Source organism: Spermophilus citellus, assembly GCF_964194105.1.
Source record: "Spermophilus citellus genome assembly, chromosome: 1".
NCBI lineage: Eukaryota > Metazoa > Chordata > Mammalia > Rodentia > Sciuridae > Spermophilus > Spermophilus citellus.
The window spans coordinates 235035291-235058118 of NC_138182.1; the positions used below are offsets into that span (position 1 = coordinate 235035291).

The window sequence follows — 22828 nt, forward strand, 5'->3', positions numbered from 1 at the left end:
AAGAGCAGGGCAGGGTGGGTGGGAAGTGAGAGGTGTGTGTGAGACAATATGTGTGAACTCTCCTATTAATTATTTTTGTGTACCTAAAAAACTCCAAGAATAAAGTGTATTAATTATTTAAAAAACAATTCAAGAGTAATAGATGTTAAAAAAGCATGAATCTTTCAAGACAAGAATGAACATTTCATAATTCATATTTACCATTCTCCAGCTTGGTTGACAGAATTTAATTCTGTTACATTATACATTATAGATGGCTCCAATGAAACTTTCTCCATAAACATGGGTGAGGTTGTAATATTCTGAATCTGAGCTTCAAGAAATACTTCATCAGTCTGAGGATATGAAAGAAAATATCCACCAAAATGTGATGCTATTTAAAATATTTACCAACAAAAATATCTTATGTATATGAAGAAAATATAAACCACAAATGTGATTAGTTCATGCCTGCAAATTAAAGTTATCATAATTAATACAAGAAACCTTCATCCTAACATAATTAACAGGGGCGAAGTCAAGTGTTAGTCAACTGATACCTTGTCAAACAATGGATATGGGATAATTAGGAAATATTTTGTATTACCATCCAAAAATATTTATTTAACTGGAATTTCATTCACAAAAATTCTCAATCTGCTAATAAGATATTTAAATGTTAAAATGAATGTTAGTATGATGAATATGACTATACAGTAAGATAACTAGGCTTCATTATAATATTCCAGCATAATATAATTTCAATTATATTACATCAGTTTAGATAGTCTAGTGACCACTATCCAGGAATAATCCATTTTATAATATTATAGGACTTAACTTTATAAAATTAAAAAATTTGTAGGTGGTCATTAGTGATTTCTTAATTCATTAAAAATATATATTTAGGGAAAAAAAAGGAAAGAAATATGTAAATTATGCCGAATAATGTTAGAGCTTTTAAATCTGGCAAAAGTATTTTATAGCCTTAGTGACAGATTTGAAAACTGATGTTATTCAGTAATACTGCAGTCAATAGGCAATTTAAATACTTAATTTTACACATATTTTAATTCCCTAATTTATGGAAAAATGCTTACTTTTATGCCATTTGGTTATTTTTCTCTGTGTAATTGAAAAATAAGAGACTAATTTGGTTTATCTTTGAAACAGACTAATATGATAAATTATATACAAAGGGTATTCAAGAATTATTTTTTCAAAAATTTAATAATAATCTGTATACACACACAGAAAAATAACATGTGAATTCTGACCAAAATAATTTCGCACTTCTGAGGTTTTTTTTTAACACTAAAGCCAGGAAAATGGAAATCATTTGCAAAAATATCATGATGAAGTTATAAATAAAACAAATTCTTTAGTCTGTGGGAATTATGCTCAAATAAAAATATAAATACAATGATTTATCAAAACAATGCACCACTTAAGGGCATTATCTGTTACTTTTTGTAAAAAAAAAATTAAATATATCCCATAAATCCATTGCTTTTTAAAAATAACCACAGACCCATATTTCAATTTAAAAAATGCAATTTTTGCATGAATTTAGGAAGAGTTTAGGTAAAATTAAAGAAAAACAAGCAGCATAATGGAAAATCAAGTTAGTTTGAACAGTTAGTATAAAGTAATTTGACATTTGAAAAATTAAGAATAAAGTGCTAAGGCTGTTGATGTTACTACATATAGAATGTGATATAAGCAAATGCTGCTTATTATGAATAGAAAATTGAAAAATTTACTCTTCTTCTGCTTAAAGGCCATTTTTACCTGACCCAGACTTAAAACAAAAAACACTGTACATCAGAAAATGAATTTCAATTGTATAGTCTACTTAAAGGATTGAAGAATAGTAAGGTATTCTAATGTATTGAAAATCCCAGAATTATTTTAAACAAGATTAACATGCCTTTAAAAAAATAATAAAACCTAAACAAGAAACATTAAAAATGCCAATGTTTCAATATAACAATTTAACCTCTTATATTTTCCTGCAAAATAAGACAATTGATATAAAAAGTACATTCAAAATACATGTCTTTCTGAAATGACACAGGTGTTGTTCACAACTAACTGTTTTTCCACTATGTTTTGTAAAGAGGGATTAATTAGGCAGAGTCAAAAGGTGGTGAGTAAGAAAAGCATAAGTTTATAATAAAAAATCAAATTACCACAGAACTGAGGTCACTCTAATGGAAAAATAAAAAAGAAAAATTAGAGTTAAATGTTAAAGAAAAAGAATAACTTTAAAATAAAATGCATCTTTGCATTTTTTAACTTACTAAACAAGACAGCATTAGTAAACAAGAAAGTAAACAGGAAGCAACATAAATATGACAAACTTCTAAAAAGATGAAACTGCTAAGGTTACATGACAATGGAATAGAGAAGAACACTATGACTCAATATTAAACAGAAGCAAATATCGTTAAGGGCACATTTGGGGGCAGAGAGGTACATCCCCATGCTTTTCTAGTTCTATAAATTCTTTACATACTTTTTATGTAATTTTTAGTAGACACTTAGAATGAGTAAATACTGAACTCTGTATTCAGCATAGATTTACAACGTACAGCTTCTCCTGAATTTATCTAATAATGGAATCCTTCTTAAAATAAATATCTTGGGTGATTAGAGCCCAATGAATCACATTTCAGGAAATGATGGTAGCTTACACCACTCCAGGCAATTGGGAGTTTGTTCTCCTCTTGCTTACAGATTTCAGTCTTTTAAAAATCTGTATTTTTAAGCTACTTATTCATCAAATGGCATGTCCCTTCATTAAATGTGTAGCCAGCGATCATTTTTCATCTACCTCTATGTTCCCAGAGCATAAGCATACTTCATGAATGGGGTGGGGTATGTGGGAGAGGCATTTATATTGTAAACATGTCGGTGTCCTCCATGAGATGAAAGTTCTCTGAGAATTGGGAAGATGTTCAGTTCGTATTTTTTTCTCTTTTGTACCTAGTATGGGGCTCCTTGTAACCAGCAGGTGACCAAATGTTTAAATCCTAGCTTTTAATCTCACCAATATTCTTTCAAGGTTTTCCTATCTTAGAGACTACAACAAAATTTTTCATATGACTTGTTTTCCTTTAGGTGATTCACATATTAGCATTATCAGAAACAGCTTTAAAAGAATGCTTGATACACACACGTGGAGCTAATAATAGTCAATGCACAAAGACTAGAGCACAGAGTAATAAGCATCACCTATTGATAATGGTATGGTTTACTAACTCCAAAGTCAGGGTCAGCAGAATCTGCCTCATTCTATTGACTGAACAGTATTTGTTTTCCTAACAAGTAATACTGAAAATTTTAAGAGACCCTAAATGATATTTATTCATTCTTGGTTGTTAAAAAAATATCTATTTTCAAAAGTTCAAAATTTCACTAAATATTTTTTAGCTTAAGTTTGTTGGCAAAACTAAAAGATTTTGCTTATATATATATATGTTAACTGAAAAAGGCAGCAAATAAATTACTGTGATTATCAAAACAGCATAGATTAAAAGAGAATGTAAGTTAATGAAAAAACATTACTCGGTGTGGTAAAATATAGATTGTTTTCCTTCATGGGGAGCATTCACTTCTATAATATTTACACAATAACTAGCTATTGGAAAAATTACTTGCAAATCACTGAATATTAGTGTCAAAAGACTACTTGACAGGGCTGGGGATATAGCTCAGTAGAGTGCTTGCCTCACATGCACAAGGCTCTGGGTTTAATCCCCAACACCTCTCACACACACAAAGACTACTAGACAAATATTTTAAAGTAAAACATTAAAAAATTGTTTTTATAGTTGTCGATGGACAGCATGCGTTTATTTTATTTATTTTTGTATGTGGTGCTAAGATCGAACCCAGTGCCTCACACATACCAGGCAAGTGCTCTGCCACTGAGTCACAGCCTCACCCCATGTAAAACATAATTATAACAAAGAAAACCTAAAATATGTTTAATATGTTCTTCCTAGTAGCCAATCAAAAAAAATACCTCTTACTACCCCATTTGTTTTTTAAATTTTCTAACATATCTATTCTAGCAAATCCCTCATACTATGAAAACTTTTCCAGCAAAATGATAGACTATTTAAAATTCACCAAACTGAATAGCTATGCTCAATAGTATGCCACTGATAACAAAAACAAAACAAAACAAAACAAAACATGGCATAAATATGTAATATCCCAATTTGCTAATCTCCAAAGAGAAATGTTAACTGGTAATCACCTTGATGAGGTTAAACTTTTCCATTAAATACATACCCTCTTTACCATGTACGTAACATCCTATGTCCATTGGTAACTGCTTGGAATCCCTTCACTGCTTTGACATATGTCTGTTCCCAACAACCATTTCTTCCAGACTTTAGTTCCCCTTTTCTTCCATAAAGCTTCTTTTCAGACTATTCCAAGTTCTCAACCCAAGTGCTTGTAGCACATGTTTATACAATTCTCATTTTAGATTTACTATGTACTATTCTAGGAACATTGGTTATTACATGTATTTTTCTTCTTCTTCTTTTCTCCTAATAGGTCTTTGCAGCAGGTTAGGGTCCCTAACTTTGACAGGAAAGCAATTGAAACGCTATATTGAGTAATTCAAATGCTGTATTGAATAAAATCTCCAGTGCTTCTGGTAAAAATACATATCAAACTTAACATGACTGCAAATGTCTGATCATCATCTGGTTTTAAAGTAATTAATAGACATAATCTGCATTTTAAACTACTGTATTTAGATATATATATATTTATCTTTTTCTTTTTGGTACTGGGGATTGAACCCAGGGTTATTTTATAACTGAGCTACATCCCCAGCCCTTTTTATTTTGAGACAAAGTCTACCTAAGTTGCTTAGAACCTAAGTTGCTAGGCTGGCTTCAAACTAGGGATCCTCCTGTTTTCTGAGTTACTAAGAATATGTGTTTTTGCCACCAGACCCTGGCTGGATATTTTTGAATTTATCACTGATAAATTCAATGAGGTAAAAGGGCTGTCAAGAGACTTTTGTACAGCTCTAGAAGCTACAGTAGAATTCCTTGGGGGAAAAAATCCACACAATAAATCCTTTCACATATGGCAAAGTCTATTTTCTCTCTTTTGTTAGGCTACAACGTAGATTATTTTCTATTCTAAGTGTTAACTACTTTCTCTGTTTTTGCCAAACTCAGTTCTCCCAAGGAGCTTTTCAAGCCATTCAGCAGACTCAGCAACCCAACTCTGGCTGGCACACTGACTTTCCAGGGAAGAATTTAATGTGCTGTGTTTTACTTGTCAATATTTTCTCACAGAAATATTAAATCTAGATCTACTTTTCAATTTTTGTAATGTCCAGAACCACACTATTAAGTATTCTACAGATTGTTAGCATTTTTAAGCAATAGCAATACCATTAAATGGAATTTTATAGTAGTCACTTAATGAAGGGGTGAAGGTCTTACAGAATTAATTATGAGATTAGAAATCAAGAAACATTGCTTACATGCAGGCTGAAACAGCAGATTAAGAGACCTATCATTGAAATTTAAATTTTAATTGAAATTTATGCTCATTTTCACAAATAATTTAGTCTTACCAACAATTTAATGTAAAAACAAATGCAATAACTTCATGTTTCCAATGTTATTTTAATGATTAACTTGAAATCCCATTAGGTGTCCAACACTTACCTCTGCATTGTAAAATTTGGTTTTCACATCCAATGGTTTGAGAACCTGGTTACATAAAGCATATTAATTAGGAAATTCTTATCATTTGAGTATTTTTGTTTGTTTTAAATTACAGGGTTTACATTTGTCAAAGCCATTTCCCATCTGAATTGTTAAAAGACTTCTTAGTAGGTAAGCAATATTCTTGGGAAAAAAAAAATCCCCAATGCATTTTTTTGAAAGGTTACCATTATTTCTTGACTGATAATGATATGGCTGTTTACTTCAAAACATTTTGTTAAATCAAAAATATATTTTAGGGCTGAGGTTGTGGTTCAGCAGTAGGGCGCTCGGCTAGCACATGTGACGCCCTGGGTTTGAACTTCAGCACCACATAACAATTAATAAAATAAAGGTATTCAAAAAAATAAAAAATTGCTTTAAAAAAACATATCTTAAGGGCTGGGATTTTGGCTTAGTGGCAGAGCGCTTGCCTCTCACATGTGAGGCATAAAAATAAATAAATAAAAAATACTGTGTCCATCTACAACTAAAAAAAAGTAAAAAAAAACCGATTTTATGTACTGTACATTTTAATATTATATATAACAAAAACTATAAAAAAGCAATTGAAACTTTTAATTTTCTTTTAAAAGGCATGCAAGTTACTGATGCAGTAAAACAATGACAAAATAGTTTTTCTAGCAATAGTATTTTGTCTTGCAATTATAGAGGAATAAAAAAATACAAACCATCATATCTACACCTGCACTTAAATATCTATTAGTGATATTTTCATTTCACCATCTGTACATATGTGTTAAACTGTAGTTTTTATCTATTTTCGGAGGTCGTTGAAAGTTTTGTATTAATACAATATTGTACTTAAAATTCCAGTGATTCATGAACCCCTTGAAGGAAGGTTGATCCACTCACCTCAAGTGAATAATCTCTCATTTAAATATTCCTTTAGAAATTTAACACTACTCACACTCATCGCATGTGGACTTGACTCTTAACTTATCCCTCTTTCAGATTCTTCTGTGTTTTTCCAAGACATGAAAACAAGCTATTTTTCTTTGGAAAAAATCTCTTTCATTATAATAACACTACACTGGCAATACTAATTTCTCTGCCTTTATTCAACTTAATTTGGTCTGACTTCAGATTAGTAGTAACACAACAAACCCAAGAAGTGAAATATTTAATTTATTTGAAGCTTATTTTCTCTCCAGATAAGTAGAATTACTACACTTCTAGGAAGATAAAAAGTACCTAAAAAGTAATTTATCATTGTCATATTCAATACCTGAAATTTGAAGAACTTTCTAAAGTACATTTTTTCTCCACCCTGAGTTGTATAACTCACAGCACACACCAGGCTGAAAAAAAATATGTTTTAATGGTATAGAAAATTTTCTCTTATTTCTTAATAGTAAGTCTAACACACTTCAATTCTACTTTACAAATATGAAAAACATTTATATCTGTGGTATGAAACTGTAGCCAAATGAAATTAGAGCAGGAAAATAAAAAAGTTCTAGCAGATGTGGATATAAATATATGAGCAAGAAAGCTCTGATTAGTAAAGGGAAACAGCATTTTTGGAGTAGGAAGTCAAACACTTTTTCTTGGAAATGTGAAGTATATTCTAAAACAAATCTCAGAATAGTCCTACACTTGAAAGTAAAAGATTAAATTCATCTAAACTAGAAACAAAAGAATTTTCAAAGAAATTCTAGGATAGACATTTTAACATAAATGGTTTTAAATGAAATAAATCAAAAATGCTAAAACAAACACAATAAAGAGAGGGAGGGAAGAATAGAAATTTACCGTATTAGACAAAGGGGAATGAAGGGAAGGGAGGGGAGATGGGAATAGGAAAGGACAGTAAAATGAACTGGACATAATTTTCTTATGTTCACATATGAATACAGGACCTGTGTAACCCCACATCATGTACAACCACAAGAATGGGAAATTACACTCCATGTATGTATGTCAAAATACACTCCACTCTGAGTTGTATAACTCACAGAACATATCAGGCTGAAAAAAAAATTTTTTTTAATGGAATAGAAAAATTTCTCATGTATATATAAAAGAACAAATGAAAACAATCAAACAAAAACCACTAAAACAATGAAAGAAGAGACAACAACTTGGGATAAAATATTTATAAAAATATATGAAGATGATTAGAATGTTAATACACAAAGGGTTGTTTTAAGTGAATAAGCAAAACATTATCTCACTCAGAATATGAGAAAAGGCACACAGATATACTGGCTAACAAAATATAAAAATGTTTAAAATGTAAAAATAGTTAAACAAAACAATGATATATATTTTTTAACTATCACGATTTAGCAAGAATTCTTTATAAGTGATATCAGGTCTGGTGAGGGTTTATAGAAACTGAATCTTTACATTGTTAGTGGTTGTAAATAACTTATTTTTTAAGGTTTTTAAAAATTGGTGCATTAAAATTATATATAATGATGGGATTCACCGTTACATATTCATACATGCACACAATATAATAATATAATTTGGCTAAAAAAAGTAACAAAAAAATAATTTGCCTGATATTGTTCCCCAGGTATTTCCTTTCCTTCTCTTCTTCCCTCCTCCTGCTTCCTTTCTTAACTCTACTGGTCTTCCTTCCATTTTCATGAGACTATCCTATTTTTCTCTATAGCTTCTCTGTAGAGAAAAACATGACCTTTTACTTTCTCAATTTGGATAATTTTGAGTAACAAAAAGTTCCGTCCATTTTTCCTGAATAATTTGATTCTTACTGGTGGAATTGTATGTGTGTGTGTGTGTGTGTGTGTGTGTGTGTGTGTATGTATGTGTATATATATATGTGTGTGTGTATATATATATATATATACACACACATATTTATACATACATGCATACCATATTTTCTTTATCCACTCAGTGACAGAAACATGCTGGTTCCATAGTTTGGATATTGTGAACTGTGCTGCTATAAACATGGACATGCATGTATTGTCATAGTATGCTGTCTTTAATTCCTTAGGATAAATATTGAGGAAAGGTATTTCTAGGTCATATGGTGTTTCTAGACTTTGGAGGAACCTCCATATGGATTTCCTCCTTAGTGGTTGTATTAATTTACAGTTCCAACAACAGTGTAAGTGTTCCTTTTCCTCCATATTCTCTCCAGTATTTGTTATTGTTTGGGCTCTTGATGGGTGCCATTTTTTTTTAATATTTATTTTTCAGTTATAGTTAGACACAATACCTTTACTTTATTTATTTACATGTGGTGCTGAGATCGAACCCAGGACCTCGCACGTGCCAGGCAAGCACTTTACCACTGAGCCACAACCCCAGCCCCTTGATAAGTGCCATTCTAAGTGGAATGAGATAAAATTGCTAGTTTTGATATGCACTTCTCTAATTGCTAATAATGTTGAACATTTTTCATGTATGTGTTGGTCATTTGTATTTTTTCTTTTGGGAAGTGTCTGTTTAGTTCATTGGCCCATTGATTAACTAGGCTATTTGTTTTTAGTGTTTTTTAAGTTCTCTATATATTCTGGATATTAATTGTTTGCTAGAAGAGCAGCTAACAAAGATCTCCATTTTGTAGACTTTCCTCACATTTTAATTCTTTTTGCTGTGCAAAATACCATCACATTTATTAATTCTTGGTTTTATTTCCTGAGGTTTAGGAGTCCTATTGATGAAGTTGTTGCCTGTACCTATATGTTAATGTTGACCCAATACTATCTTCTAGGAGTCTGACAGTTTTTGGTGTAAGTCCTAGGTCTTTGATCCATTTTGAGTGACTTCTGTACAGGAGGAGAAACAAGAATCTAGTTTCATTCTTTTACATATGGATAACCAGTTTTCCCAGTAATATTTGTTGAAAAAGCTGTCTTTTCTCCAATGTATGTTTCTGGCACCTTTGTCAAGAATCAGATGACTGTATCTATGTAGGTTTGTCCCTGTGTCTTCTCTTCCACTGGTCTGTGTGTCTATTTTTTATTCCAGAACTATGCAGTTTTTGTTACTATAGATCTGAAGCATATTAGAATTGTATTGGCTATTCTGGATCTTTTATTCTTCCAAATAAATTTAAGACTGTTTTTCTAGTTCTGTGAAGAATGTATTGGTAATTTTGATGGAGACTGCATTGAATATGTATATTGCTTTTGGTAATATATGGTCATTTTAACAATATTAATTCTGCCTATCCATAAACACAGGAAGTCTTTCCATCTTTTTGTGTCTCCTTCAATTTCTTTCTTCAGTGTTCTGTAGTTTTCATTGTAGAAGTCTTTTATCTCCTTGGTTAGATTTTGTTCATAGTTTTTTTCTTTTTAGGCTGAGAATGGGATTGCTTTTTTCCCCCATTTCTTTCTCAGCAGAGTCATTGCTGATGTATAGGAAAGCTATTGATTTTTTACACTGATTTTGTAACCTACTACTTTGCTGTATTTCTTTATTAGTTCTAGCAGTCTTATGGTGATTGTAAGGAACTTAGAAAACAATCTGTGGGTAAAGAGCCTTAAAAATGCTTATATGTTCCAATAGAAACACACCTTGGGTAATCATAAGGAAATAGTAAAGTACTAAATACTATGTTATTCATCAGTGAAAAACTGATAACAATTTAAATGACCAACATTAGGTTAAACAAAGCATAGCCTTCCAATGCAGTCATTAAAAGACTATGTTTTGGGGATGTGACTATAATGTTTTGGGGGTGTGACTATAGCTCAGTGGTAGAGCACTTGCCTAGATGTGAGGCACTGGGTTTGATCCTCAATACCACATTAAATAAATAAATAAATAAATAAATAAATAAAGGTATTGTGTCCATCTACAACTAAAAAAAAACAAAAAAACTTTTTAGAAAGTATGTTTTCAAAGAACACTGACTGATGTGGAAAAATGTTCACAGTGAATTGAAAAGAATAAAATCCTGAATAATATAAAAATTTTGTAAAATATTATTTAAATTACTTACATGTATTTGTTTATACACATATGAAAAGACTGAAAAGAATTATATTAATATTTTAATAATTCTTGTATTAAGTGAAAAATTATTAGATAATTTGATTTCTAAATTAGGACTATGCCAGGGGCTAGGGAGCAAATTGATCAAAACACAACACCTAACCTTAAATACTTACAGTGGGAAGTACTGTAGCAGGGACAGGTTTTGGAACTAGATTCAGATTTGAGTTCTGTCTTCTAAACTAGCTGTTTAATTTTACAAGAGTCTCATTTTCTGTAAAATGGGGATTTAAACATTTATCATCATTTTCATAAATTCAATTTTACAAATATTGACCACTGTTTTCTTCCAGATCCTGGGAATATAGAAGATTTCATGGACTTCATATTTTAATAGGAAAAGTAATACTCAAGTACGTATGAAATACTGTAAGTATGAAAGATGTTAAAAATTTATTAGTTATACATAAAGGTCATAAAGGTCAGGAAAGTCTCTTAGGAAATCATGTTGCTGAGGTAGGAAAAAAAATTAAATATAAATTATACAAAATGTCATTGGCATTCCTTTATAAGGGAACACATTTCAAGACATGGATTTGGAGGTGAAAGATGTCCACATGATTGCAATGCAGAGAAGGTGAGAAGGGTGACAAAAGGTTGGTAAGGATTAGGTTGTGAAGCTTTCTGAAAAACATACAAAGTTAGAATTTCCAAAAAGCAACAAGAGGTCATTAAAAATGTAAATGATGACATAATTAATAAATGATGGCTCAGAAATTTGAACTTTAGGAAATTTGACTCCAAATTTTATACTAATCACATTAACTGACCAAATAGTTATTATACATATTTAATATTAGCTGTATTATGTGTTTTAATGAGCATTGAGAAGGAAAAGGAATAATGGAAATAGAGAAGAAATGAAGCAGATAAATGAGAAATATTTAGAAGTAATAGGAATGTATGAATTCACTGGATGTGGGAGTGCTAAAGGAGATAGAGAACTCTAAAATTATTTCATATGGCTGAAATATTCCTATTTGTCTTTTAGACTGAAAGAAAAAGAACATTCACATTCAAATATATTCACAAGTCAACAATACAAACTTTGAGATAATTTTTCACAGCTTTGTCTTACTTTGGGTCTATATTTCTGAATTCTCAGGGGAGAGTATACATACCCAGTGAAATATAGAAATGAAAAATGTGAATTTAAAAATAAACACCATGAACATCAGTTGCTAGCATTTTTAAAAGATTACAAATGTAAGTTTAAAGTGCTAACTAGGTTTTAAATATGAACTTGGCTTTTCTTTTTTTTAAGATTGTAGATGCAAAAATGAAGCCAGAGATAAATGATAAACTAGATTTTCCCCCTACAAATATTTTGTTTAAAGTTAGTTTTGGTAAGTATGCAAATATGAAACATAAAATTCCTTTGGAAGTGGGTTCTTAGAAGGTTAAACAGAAAGCAAAAATCTCAAATAAAGGCATAAGTAAAAGCCAAATGGTAAAATATCCTTACATGTGTGTTCCAATTTCCTTAACTTCATGGTGTATGACATCATCAATACAACAATCAGGTTTAAGTTCAGCCACTGCAGCATTGGAAGCTGAAAGATTTAAACGCTGAGAACTTGTCTGAAGGTCAGCCTTGGAAGAAAGAGGTATAAAAAATATCCAAATGAGACTGGTTTACCTTTTGTGTGGATGGATCTGGATGGATATGAGTGGAAAGAAAAGTGGGGGCGTAAGAACAAAGAAGTGGGGATGAATAGCAAGCAATATTTTTCTCTGTAAACCTTTCTGCACAGTTCTGATGCTTATAACTAAGGCAACTGTATGTACTTACACACACAGACAAAGCCCAAAAATACAAAACAAAACAAAAACAACAACCACCAGGAATTAGGGAAAATCCAAATGAAATACAAATTGTAACATGTGAGCCTACCTGTTTTAAAATTGTACAATGTAAACACACGAAAATGAAGAGGAGAAAAAAGAACTAATGAAAGTAAGTTTGGAAAACAAAATCTTAACTATAGTCAAGATAAAAGGAAAATGGTACATCAATGTTGTACTTGGCCAGCACATTTTTTTTTTCCATAGGGATGTGAGGTAACAATATGCAACTTTTTATGTATATACTAGAACTAAAAAAAAAAAGTATACATATTATGGATAACAAGATACAGATTTCTTATCTTTAGAGAACAAAGGTAGAAATAAGGAAAGGGGGAAGGCTACAATGAAACCTTTTGTATTAGATTAGAATTTGAAGCATCAACATGAACTTAGGGTTTTTAAACATATATAAAATGAACTTAGCCAAAATAAATACACTGTGTTTATATATGAGTATATAATACTAAAAATAATTCAAAACAATATTTGATATGAGAGACCAATTAAGTTAAAGAAGAACTGAGTGACATTAAAGTCATCAACTAAGGAAGTACTGCCTTCTCTAAAGTAGCACTGTACCTCAATCCAGTTATTTTCTATGATATTCTCCCCTTTTCTTCTTCTTTTTTTTTTTTTAGTTGTTGATGGATCTTTATTTATTTGTTTACATGCAGTGCTGAGAATTGAACCCAGTGCCTCACATGTATTAGGCAAGTGCTCTACCACTGAGCCACCCTAGCAATCTCCCCTTTTCTTAACTTTTGGACATGTAGCACTCTAAGTGTCTTAAATAGCAGCCTCCCTTAATCTCAGTTACTGCCTGTCACTTTCATCTTTTATTTCTTTTTAACATTTATCACAACATCTAATTACCTTATTTAGGATTTTGTTTATCTCTTTCTGTCTCACCTACCAGAAATGTCTTTGGAACCTTTTGTCTTTTCTTGCTCAGAACTATAGCATAGGCAATAAATATTTGTTGACTACCAAATGCATAAATTAAGTTGTGATAAAACTTCAAGGCAAATATCAAGAAAATTCAGAGGATATAAAGATCACATTAGGTTATAGAGATTAGTGTAGGCTTTTACATAACAGTTAGGAATTTTTTAATGATTTTGTTTCTTTAAGAAAACAGTTGTTGCTATTAATTCTAATTTAAAATTCTTAATGTTAGTCATTTTGGAGTAGGATATTTATTAATGTTGTCTCTTATTATGTTCAATTATAAAATAGTAGTAGCTCTATTTATCAGGTACTTACTAGGTGCAAGGCCCTATTCTAAGCACATTACTTAAGTAACCCTCACAATCCTGAAGTAAGTAGTATCATTCCTATTTTATAGACAATAAAAAAGAGGGCACAGAAAAGTAACAAGTTTCCCAAGATTATACAACTAGTCAACAATGAAGCTGAGATTCAAAATTTCTTAAAATGTTTTCAAAATTAGAGGGGGGAAAAAAGAGAGAAATACTTAAAACCAACTGGCTTGCTACCCAATGTTTTCCTATGAGTTCTCCCAATACGCATTTTCCTATGCCGTTTTTTGTTAACCATAACTACAGTGTATGTTATTTATGACTGAACACTTTTGTCTTTCTCCTTTGTTACTATTATAAATAATGCTGTACTGAATATTTATGTTAGAGAGCCAGTTCTAGGAGTTGGAGATATATCAGTGAACACCCTGACCCTGTTTATATTCTTTGGAAAGGAGGTAAAGAAGACAACTAACAATATACAACTGAGTACATTATTATAGTATATTAGAAGTACAAGTCTTGGGAGAAAAGAAGCAGAGTAAAGAGTAAAGGGCTGGCTTGGGGTAGAAAAATGCAATTTAAATTGCAGGGTAGTTTTCATGCTGCAAATTGGTTTTTTGATGGATAGGATTTGAATAGGCAAGAAAAAAGGGGGAATCGAGTAAGATGAACAGAGTTAGCAAAACACAGGCATGAAAGCACAAGATATCTTCAGAAGTCATCAAGATTTTGGTTAAGGGAATATAGAATGTTCAGGAACAGAAAAGACTACTTTAAAACATCTTGAATAAGCTTCAAGACAACAGAGAAGTCTTCTCTGTTTTGTTTCCTACTGTAACTGTAGTATCTAAAATTATGTTAAGCATATATAAATATATTTGTTGAATGAATGTGTGAATGACGAGTACAGAGAAGTAGTTCTCTAAGTCTGGTTCCCAGACCAATAGAATCAGTATCACTTGAAAATAAGTAACAAAAATAAACTCTTGGGCACCATTCCAAATCAAATGAATCAAAAATTTTAGGGATGGGGCACAGAGGGTTTTAACAAACTCTCCAGATGATTATGATGCCTTCTAAAATTTGAGAACCAAGAGAGAGAACCTTAGAGCTACTTACTATTTTTTTATTTATAATACACTAATTACCCTGTTTTTTGAACACCTTTTTGGTAGTGCACTAAGGCTTTCAGATTTATACTAAGATATTTTAGAAAATAAAAATGAACTAATGGTTTCCAGTGATATCACAGATAGCATTAAGTATTTATATTCTCAAAATATTGAGATGACAGCAAAGGAATAAAAAATGCAAAGTCTCAATCTTTTATTCATAATTCCAAAATTTAAGGAGCTATACAAAATTAAATTGTTGAGGGCAGAATTTTGGTTACCTCAAGTGTAAATATGAATCTCCCAAGATATCCTCAGAAAAATAAAAAAGAATAAAACTATAAAAAGCTTATATTAAGCTGGGCATGGTGGTACATGCCTATAATCCCAGCGGTTCAGGAGGCTGAGGCAGGAGAATAGCAAGTTCAAAGCCACCTTCAGCAACTGTGAGGCGCTAAGCAACTCAGTGATACTCTGTCTCTAAATGAAATGCAAAATAGGGCTGGGGATGTGGCTCAGTGGTCCAGTGCCCCTGAGTTCAATCCCTAGTACCAAAAAAATAAATAAAGTATTGTGTCCATCTAAACTGAAAAAAAAAAAAAAGAAAACTTATATTAGTGTAACTAGAAGGCAGCAAATGTTTCAAATTCATTTTCTGGGTAAGCAGAAAAATATCAAATCCTTATGCTCTTGTAGTGAGCAATATACAAACAAGATTCGAACTTAAAAACCCGGGGGTGTGATACGGAGAAGAGAAAGAGAAAAGTAGCATAACCAACAGGTAAGAGTTAAAGGACATTATTAAAAACTAAAAGCCCTATAGTGAGAAGCTAAGTAAGAAAACAGAATGGGGGAGGCAGGCATTGAGTGTTATAAATACTAAGATTAAAAACTAGAACAAAACCATAAAACTTTATAACACCAAAAGATATTAAAAACAATATACAATAGAAACAAGAAAAATTAATATAACATACTTAATATTTACAATATAAAATAATACAACACAATTGAAATCAAGCACATCAAACTTATCAATACATATGAATGGGCTTAAACCATCTATTAATAAAATTTGTCACTCAACTATATGTTATACACAAGAGACACAATTCAAAATCATTTAAAATAAATAAAAATAAAAGGAGATGGGCAAAAGGCATACCACACAAATGGAAACAGTGAAAAAGCAAGGGTAAATGATATAACTATCACAAGATTCAAGCCAAAAAGCATGAAATATGGCCAAAGAGGATATAACCCAGGGGTGCTTTAACACTGAGCTACATTTCCAGACCTCTTTATTTTTTATTTTAAGAGAGGGTCTCACTAAATTACTTAAGGCATTGCTAAATTACTGAAGCTTTCCGTGAATTTGTAATCCTCCTGCCTCAGCCTCCCCAGTCTCTGGAATTACAGGTGCGAGCCATTGCACCCAGCCAACATAGCCTTTTTAAAGCAAACTACATGAAATTTAAGGAGATATAAATAGAAATGCTATTTCTATTTATATTATATACTAACAATATGAGATAAATGTCACTTTTACTGGCAAGAGATCAGGATGACAAAAAAGAAAAGATATAAATGATCTAAACAACACAATCAGTAAAACAGGTCTTATGAATATATGGATCTAGCTTTACAACCAATAATAAAGAAGGAAACTTCTCAAACACACATGGAAAAATTCATTTTAAAAAATAAATATTCAGTCAAAGAAAGCATCAGCAAGTTCCATGAATATAAATATTACAAGAATGACACTGATTGCAATATAATAAAACTAGAAAGTATTAGTAAGAATTAAAATAGGAAAACGTTGGCTTTTTCTCTGAAAACCCTTCCAATAAACAACTCTTAGGTAAAAGAGGAAGGACAGGGCTGGGGCAATAGCTCAGCCCTACCTTGCGTGTGTGAGCCACTGGGTTCAATACTTAGTACCACATAAAGATGAAGAACAAACAAAATTAATCATAATGAAAATACTATGTAACAGAATCTGTATGATATATCTAAAACAGTGAACCTGAAAAAAATTCATTTTATCAACAAAAATAAAATAAATGGGTTAAATCTCCAGTGAAAGAAGGAAAAAAGAAGAAAATAAATAAGCAGAAACCTAAGAAAAAAAATAAAGTCAAAAGCAAAAATTACTGAAGTAGAGAACAGAAAAACATTTGATATAATTTAAGTATTTTTTTTTTTTAATATACAAACCTAAAGCTATCTGACTTGGGGACAAAAAACCAGCAAAAATAGGAAATGATCAGGGGCAAATAACATTTAAATAGAAGAAGTTTTTAAGAGATGATTTTTTACACTTCTATGTCAATATATTTGAAAATCTACATTAATATTTTCCTAGAAAAATGGCTTCACAAAATTTACACTATTAGAAATAGAAAACTTTTAAAGAGACTAGGGGAAAAAAGAAAATGTTATAAAAGCGTTTCCCCACAAAACAGCAACAACTCACATGATTCTGCTGTTGCATTCCATAAATCCTTTAAAGAGCAGATACTATAAACGATCCCCATATTGCTACTAAGCACTGAAATAAAGTTAAATTTCCTAAATGTTTTACTAAGCAACCATAATACTGATACCTAAAATCTTATAAAAACATAAGAAAAATGCAGACCAACATCATGCTGTGTGTCCTGACATACATTCTCCTATGAGATTAAATGGCTTATGCATATATGAATTGAATCTAAGCAGACCTCTGGTTGATACTGCATTGCTCAATAAATAGCTATTCTTTTTGTTTTAATTTTTAGTTTTATGTTTCAGTTGTTGATAGACGTTTATTTTATTTATTTATATGCAGGGCTAAGAATTAAACCCAAAGGGCTAAAATCTTAAGCTGGCTTTCAAAATGGTATACTGTATAGCTAGTAAACATCTCTACCACATTATCTCCTCTTACAAGTGAATTTTGCTTGCTGCTAAAAGAAAACATTATGTATCCCCTATGCCTCTGCCTCTGATAAACATATCTTCTACTTTTTCCTCTAAATGCTACTATTCTTTCAACATCCTTTTGCTTTCCCTTTCTTCTAATAAGACTTCCTGATTGAAACAATACCCAGTGATCTTTCTTCCTCGTTCAAATATTATGTTAATCAGATAAAGTAACAAAAACTTGAAACCATTATTTACCTTTGACTAGTTATTTTCTTATCCAAGACATCACAAACTTTGAGGATGAGAAAATATGTGTGTGTGGCATAATGTCATTTTAGTGTGTAGCATAATGTCATTAGATACCCATCAATACTTGATAGTGACAACTAAAAATTCTAATATCAAACCTACATTTTAATGAAGTCTAAAAATCACAGGAGAGAAGCCGGGCATGGTGGTGCACACCTGTAATCCCAGCAACTCAGGAGACTGAGGCAGGAGGATGGTAAGTTCAAGACCAGCATCAGCAATTTAGTGAGATCCTGTCACTAAGACCCTGTCAAAATAAAAGAAAAAAGGGCTGGGAATATGGCTCAGTGGTTAAGTGCCCCTGGGTAAAATCACCATTATCAAAAAGAAGACTTTTTTTAAAATAATAAAATATAACCCAAGCAAAAATGTTCAAGAATATTACTTACTTTTACCAATATGTCTTTTACAATTTGATTGCTATCGTTATGAACGCTGATATAACTGGAAAAGGTCTCTCCCAAGAATATATTTCTGTGAAATGAAATATAATTTTAAGCAGAAATTCATTCAGGTTTTATCATAAATGTCAAGATTTTAGTCAATAACCACATTCTATTTTGAGTATCACAAGGAACCTCAGATGGAAAAAATTTACTAATGGATAGAGAAATCAGGTGAACTATTGCTTCAACATTCCTTTATTTTTATTAGATTACTCATTCATTACCTAGTCTATTTCAAAATAAAGCATGGTATGCTGGGTGCAGTGGCACATGCCTAGAATCTGGAGTATTTTTGTGAAATTATTTCACTATTCTAATAAAAGTGACCAGTGGCTTTACTCTATATAGTTTTATATTTTTTACATGAATATATTCTCAAGTTTTCAAGATATTAGTCAATAACCACATTCTATAAGTCTTAAAAAATAAAGACAAAATGCTCCTTTTGTCTTATAATTTCTAGTTGCAAATTACTACTCCATCAGTAATCCAGGATAAGAAAATACTTAATAACAAGAAAATAAACAAAAAATTCAGAGTTCCTAATTAGGTGACAAGTCTAATAACTTCTGTTGGGCGAGGGCTGTAGGGTGAAAAAGACATTCAGATCAAATTAGTTAAAAATGAAAGAAATATATCGTCATTATAAAATACAATTAGGATTCTCCTTCCTCTCTTTTTGGCAGCACTAGTGATAGAACCCAGGACTTTGTGCACATCAGGGAAGCAGTATACCAATAAGCAGTATACATCCTGGGCCCTAAAATATAGTAAGAGCTAAAGAAGAAAGTTAAAATGCTAGCATCCTAGAAAAAAACTAGTAACATATTTTAATATGTACCTCTTTTTTAAAAAAAAGAAAAAAAGAGAAAACTAGAATCACATAATATAATTTTTATCACTTTTTCCCACTTAAGTGTATTTTAAACATTTTTCTATTGCATAGTTATATTTGAAAACATGACTTGTAACGTTCTTTAAGGTATTGTTGCATGTTTCATGTGAATGTATCATTTTTACCCGAAATTTTGAGGTAAAGTCAACATTTCTCCCAACATTAAAATTTCTGCACCACGTACAGTTGAAGGATCATCTCTCATCAGTTGGTTGAAGAGATCTCCTATAGCAAGAGAAAAAACAGAAAGTTCTAACATCTTATTTATTTATTTATTTATTTTTAGGTGTAGATGGACATAACACAACCTTTATTCTTATGTGGTGCTGAGGATCAAACCCGGGTCCCACCCGTGCTAGGTGAGCGCTCTACCACTGAGCCAAAATCCCAGCCCTAACATCTTTTAAATAAGTTTTACCTATATAAAGAAACAGTTGGAGGCTTGGATACAGCTTAGTGTAGACTGCTTGCTTAACATGTGTGAGGCCCTAAGTTTAATCCCAGCTCTGTAAAAAGACAAAAAGAAGAAGTAGTTGGAAAAAATATTTAAAATAAACAATTCTGCCAGGCATGGTGGTACATGCCTGAAATCCCAGCTATTTGGGAGGTTGAGAAAGAATGACCATAAGTTCAAGGTCAGCCTCAGAAACTTAGTGAGACCCTGTCTCAAAAAATAAAAAGGATCAGGAAAGTGTGCCTGGGCTCAATCCCTAGTACCAAAAAATAAATAAAAAAATAAAAATAAATAGAGGGCTGGGAATGCAGCTCAGTAGTAGAGCACCCCTGGGTTAATCCTCAGTACTAAAAAAAAAAGAAGAAATTATATTTTAAAAATCTGATTTTTAATCTTTAAAAAATGACACAATATTTATACTTATTTATGAGGTACTGTGTTGTAATTCAATATGTATATATAATGTGTAATGTCATTTCTAATCTTTAATAAAGCAAAGCATGTAAAATATCTGATCTTACAGAATGAACACTTAAAACAAAGGAAAATATAGGTCATAAATTATGATATGCTATATAAAGCACCAATAATTCTTTATAAAAAGAATCCCACACTGATAGAAAACCTGAGGGTAAAGGTAATATTTTAATAATGTTATGAATATGGATGTATCTTTGTTTAAACTAAAATAAAAGTGTCTTGTTTTCATAGGTTACCAATAGTACCTTGACTTGTAGATCATACATGAGGCCTGTTTCGCAGAAGGCCACCATTGGTCACATGGTACAAAACAGGCAAAAAAGAATCCTTTGAAGGATTAACACAAGACTGCCAAGGCTACTCCTACTGCAAGATAATGTAGGCAACCCAGGCTCAACTTTTCCTTAGGTGCAAAAAGGTTAAGCACATGCTATACATACCAGGTAAGTCTTTCTCTTCACATGTTACTGGAATATTGGTGAATAAAGTAGGCTTAGTTAACCGCATCACTGTGAATTAAGAAAGTAAACAAAACATTAATATTGTTTTGGGCTAATATTCTCAAGTCTAATGTATAATACTCATTAATTTTATGCTAACATAAAATATAATTTCAGTACACTTCCGAAGATTACCATTCATTTTAAAAAACATTAAAATGAAATAAAAATTTTACATAAAAGAGTAATTTTTATTTGCAAATTATGCATTCAAGATTGTGAACCCTGGATTAATTTTTGGCATTTAAGTTAAAGTGAATCACTACATACGAACTCATCTTGGAAATTTTCAAAATATTATATGAATTGACAAGTTGGCAAATGAAGTTAGTTAGGATCAGGACAGAAGTAAAAAACAATAGTAAAATGTGCACAACTTGGATGCCCTCCACATTATCTTTTTCCTTTGAATTTGACCTAATATTTATTTGAAGATAGACAGGTAAAGAGGGAAACACAAAATTATGGTACTACTGCCACTCTCCTAGAGAGTAAATGCTAATCCCCAGTATATTTCCATGTCTATGGCTTAAGAATGGAAACCAGAAATAGTACTGGGCCCTATGTTAGTGCTAGAATCACTAGTGACAATCTAAATATTCTAAAAAGGTTTCAAAGAAATAATGGGCTCTAAATTCTTAGGCCCTAATTACTTAAGTATTGTCCATGTAAATGAGAAGTTAATCAATTTTTAATATCACTGTACTATTTGAGCTAAAACTCATCTTTAATTTCCCAGTTTTGAATTTTATTGTTTTTCTGAGGGGCAGAAAGCAATTTACCTAGAAAAAATTAGAAAAATTTAAATTTCTACATATGAAGATGAAGATGTTCTTTTTTTTTTTTTTTTAAGAGAGAGAGAGAGAAATTTAATTTTTTTTTTTTTTTTTTTTTAGTTTTTTCAGCGGACACAACATCTTTGTATGTGGTGCTGAGGATTGAACCCGGGCCGCAAGCATGCCAGGCGAATGTGCTACCACTTGAGCTACATCCCTAGCCCCTGAAGACGTTCTTTTAAATTTGTGATTCTTGGATTAAAAAACTGTTCATAAGAATCGCATGATTGTACATTTTTAGTTCTATGTATAATCAAAAACTGAATCATAAAAAAGGTGTCATGATTACCTAACTTTTAACACTTAATTAGCAACCCTGTGCATTAAAAAAAAAAAAACCTGAAAAACAGAAATCAAATGCCCAATATCAACCAACTTTTATTTCAAGCTCATTGGCGATTCTAAACTTCTAGGAAGTTTCTCTGGGAACTTCAATGAAGAGAAAGATGATGAAATGAAAGAGGAAGAAATCTCAGAAGTTGTCTTGAAGACATCTTTTTTCAATTAATGACTTTTGGAGGCATTCATGCACATGATGCTTATTTTCTAAACAAGGGTCTCATTTGAGACAGTAAAAAGGAAAGTAAAAACAAAACAGTATTTAGACAGAATGAAATCTATCAAGAAAAGTTTGTCTCTTTGGTTAAAAATTAGTGGACTGCTTGTGTTTTAAACATTATTGTATCATAATTCAGGCTATTAACAGTCCCTCCAAAAGACACATTTACCATGAATTATCAAGTTCCTACATGCTGGACACGTACTATAAAGCAAAAGCAAACACATTCATCTTTCTAGTTTTACTAGTTATTCTCATGGAGATGGTTTGACAGAATGGTAACTCAGTACAAGCTCTTTGAGGGATGGTCCATAATTGTCTTCCTTACTATAGCTAACAACCTAGCCCAAGGTAGGCATTTGCATTTCTAAATACATATTTATATGCTTCTGTAGAATTTTTATTCTATTCATCACTTTGGATATTTTCATGAGGTGATATATAAACTCAATAACATTCTGCTTATAGAAAACTTAAAATAACTCTA

At 31.3% G+C, this 22828-nt stretch overlaps 1 protein-coding gene across 5 annotated transcripts in view; it reads right to left on the reverse strand.

The window, feature by feature from the left end:
* The window catches only part of TRAPPC13 (trafficking protein particle complex subunit 13), a 33877-nt gene that overhangs the window by 6375 nt on the left and 4674 nt on the right, over positions 1-22828 (reverse strand). For 3 of the 5 annotated variants that reach the window (XM_081282687.1, XM_081282688.1, XM_081282686.1), the window contains 8 exons: positions 20887-20955; positions 19638-19737; positions 18561-18645; positions 12196-12323; positions 6976-7048; positions 5688-5732; positions 2172-2189; positions 202-335 (listed from right to left, as the gene is read on the reverse strand). In XM_081282687.1, coding sequence (XP_081138813.1) covers positions 202-335; positions 2172-2189; positions 5688-5732; positions 6976-7048; positions 12196-12323; positions 18561-18645; positions 19638-19737; positions 20887-20955 — 652 coding nt within the window. The remainder of the gene's footprint in view (positions 1-201; positions 336-2171; positions 2190-5687; positions 5733-6975; positions 7049-12195; positions 12324-18560; positions 18646-19637; positions 19738-20886; positions 20956-22828) is intronic. The other 2 variants (XM_081282690.1, XM_081282689.1) reach the window with 1 other exon arrangement.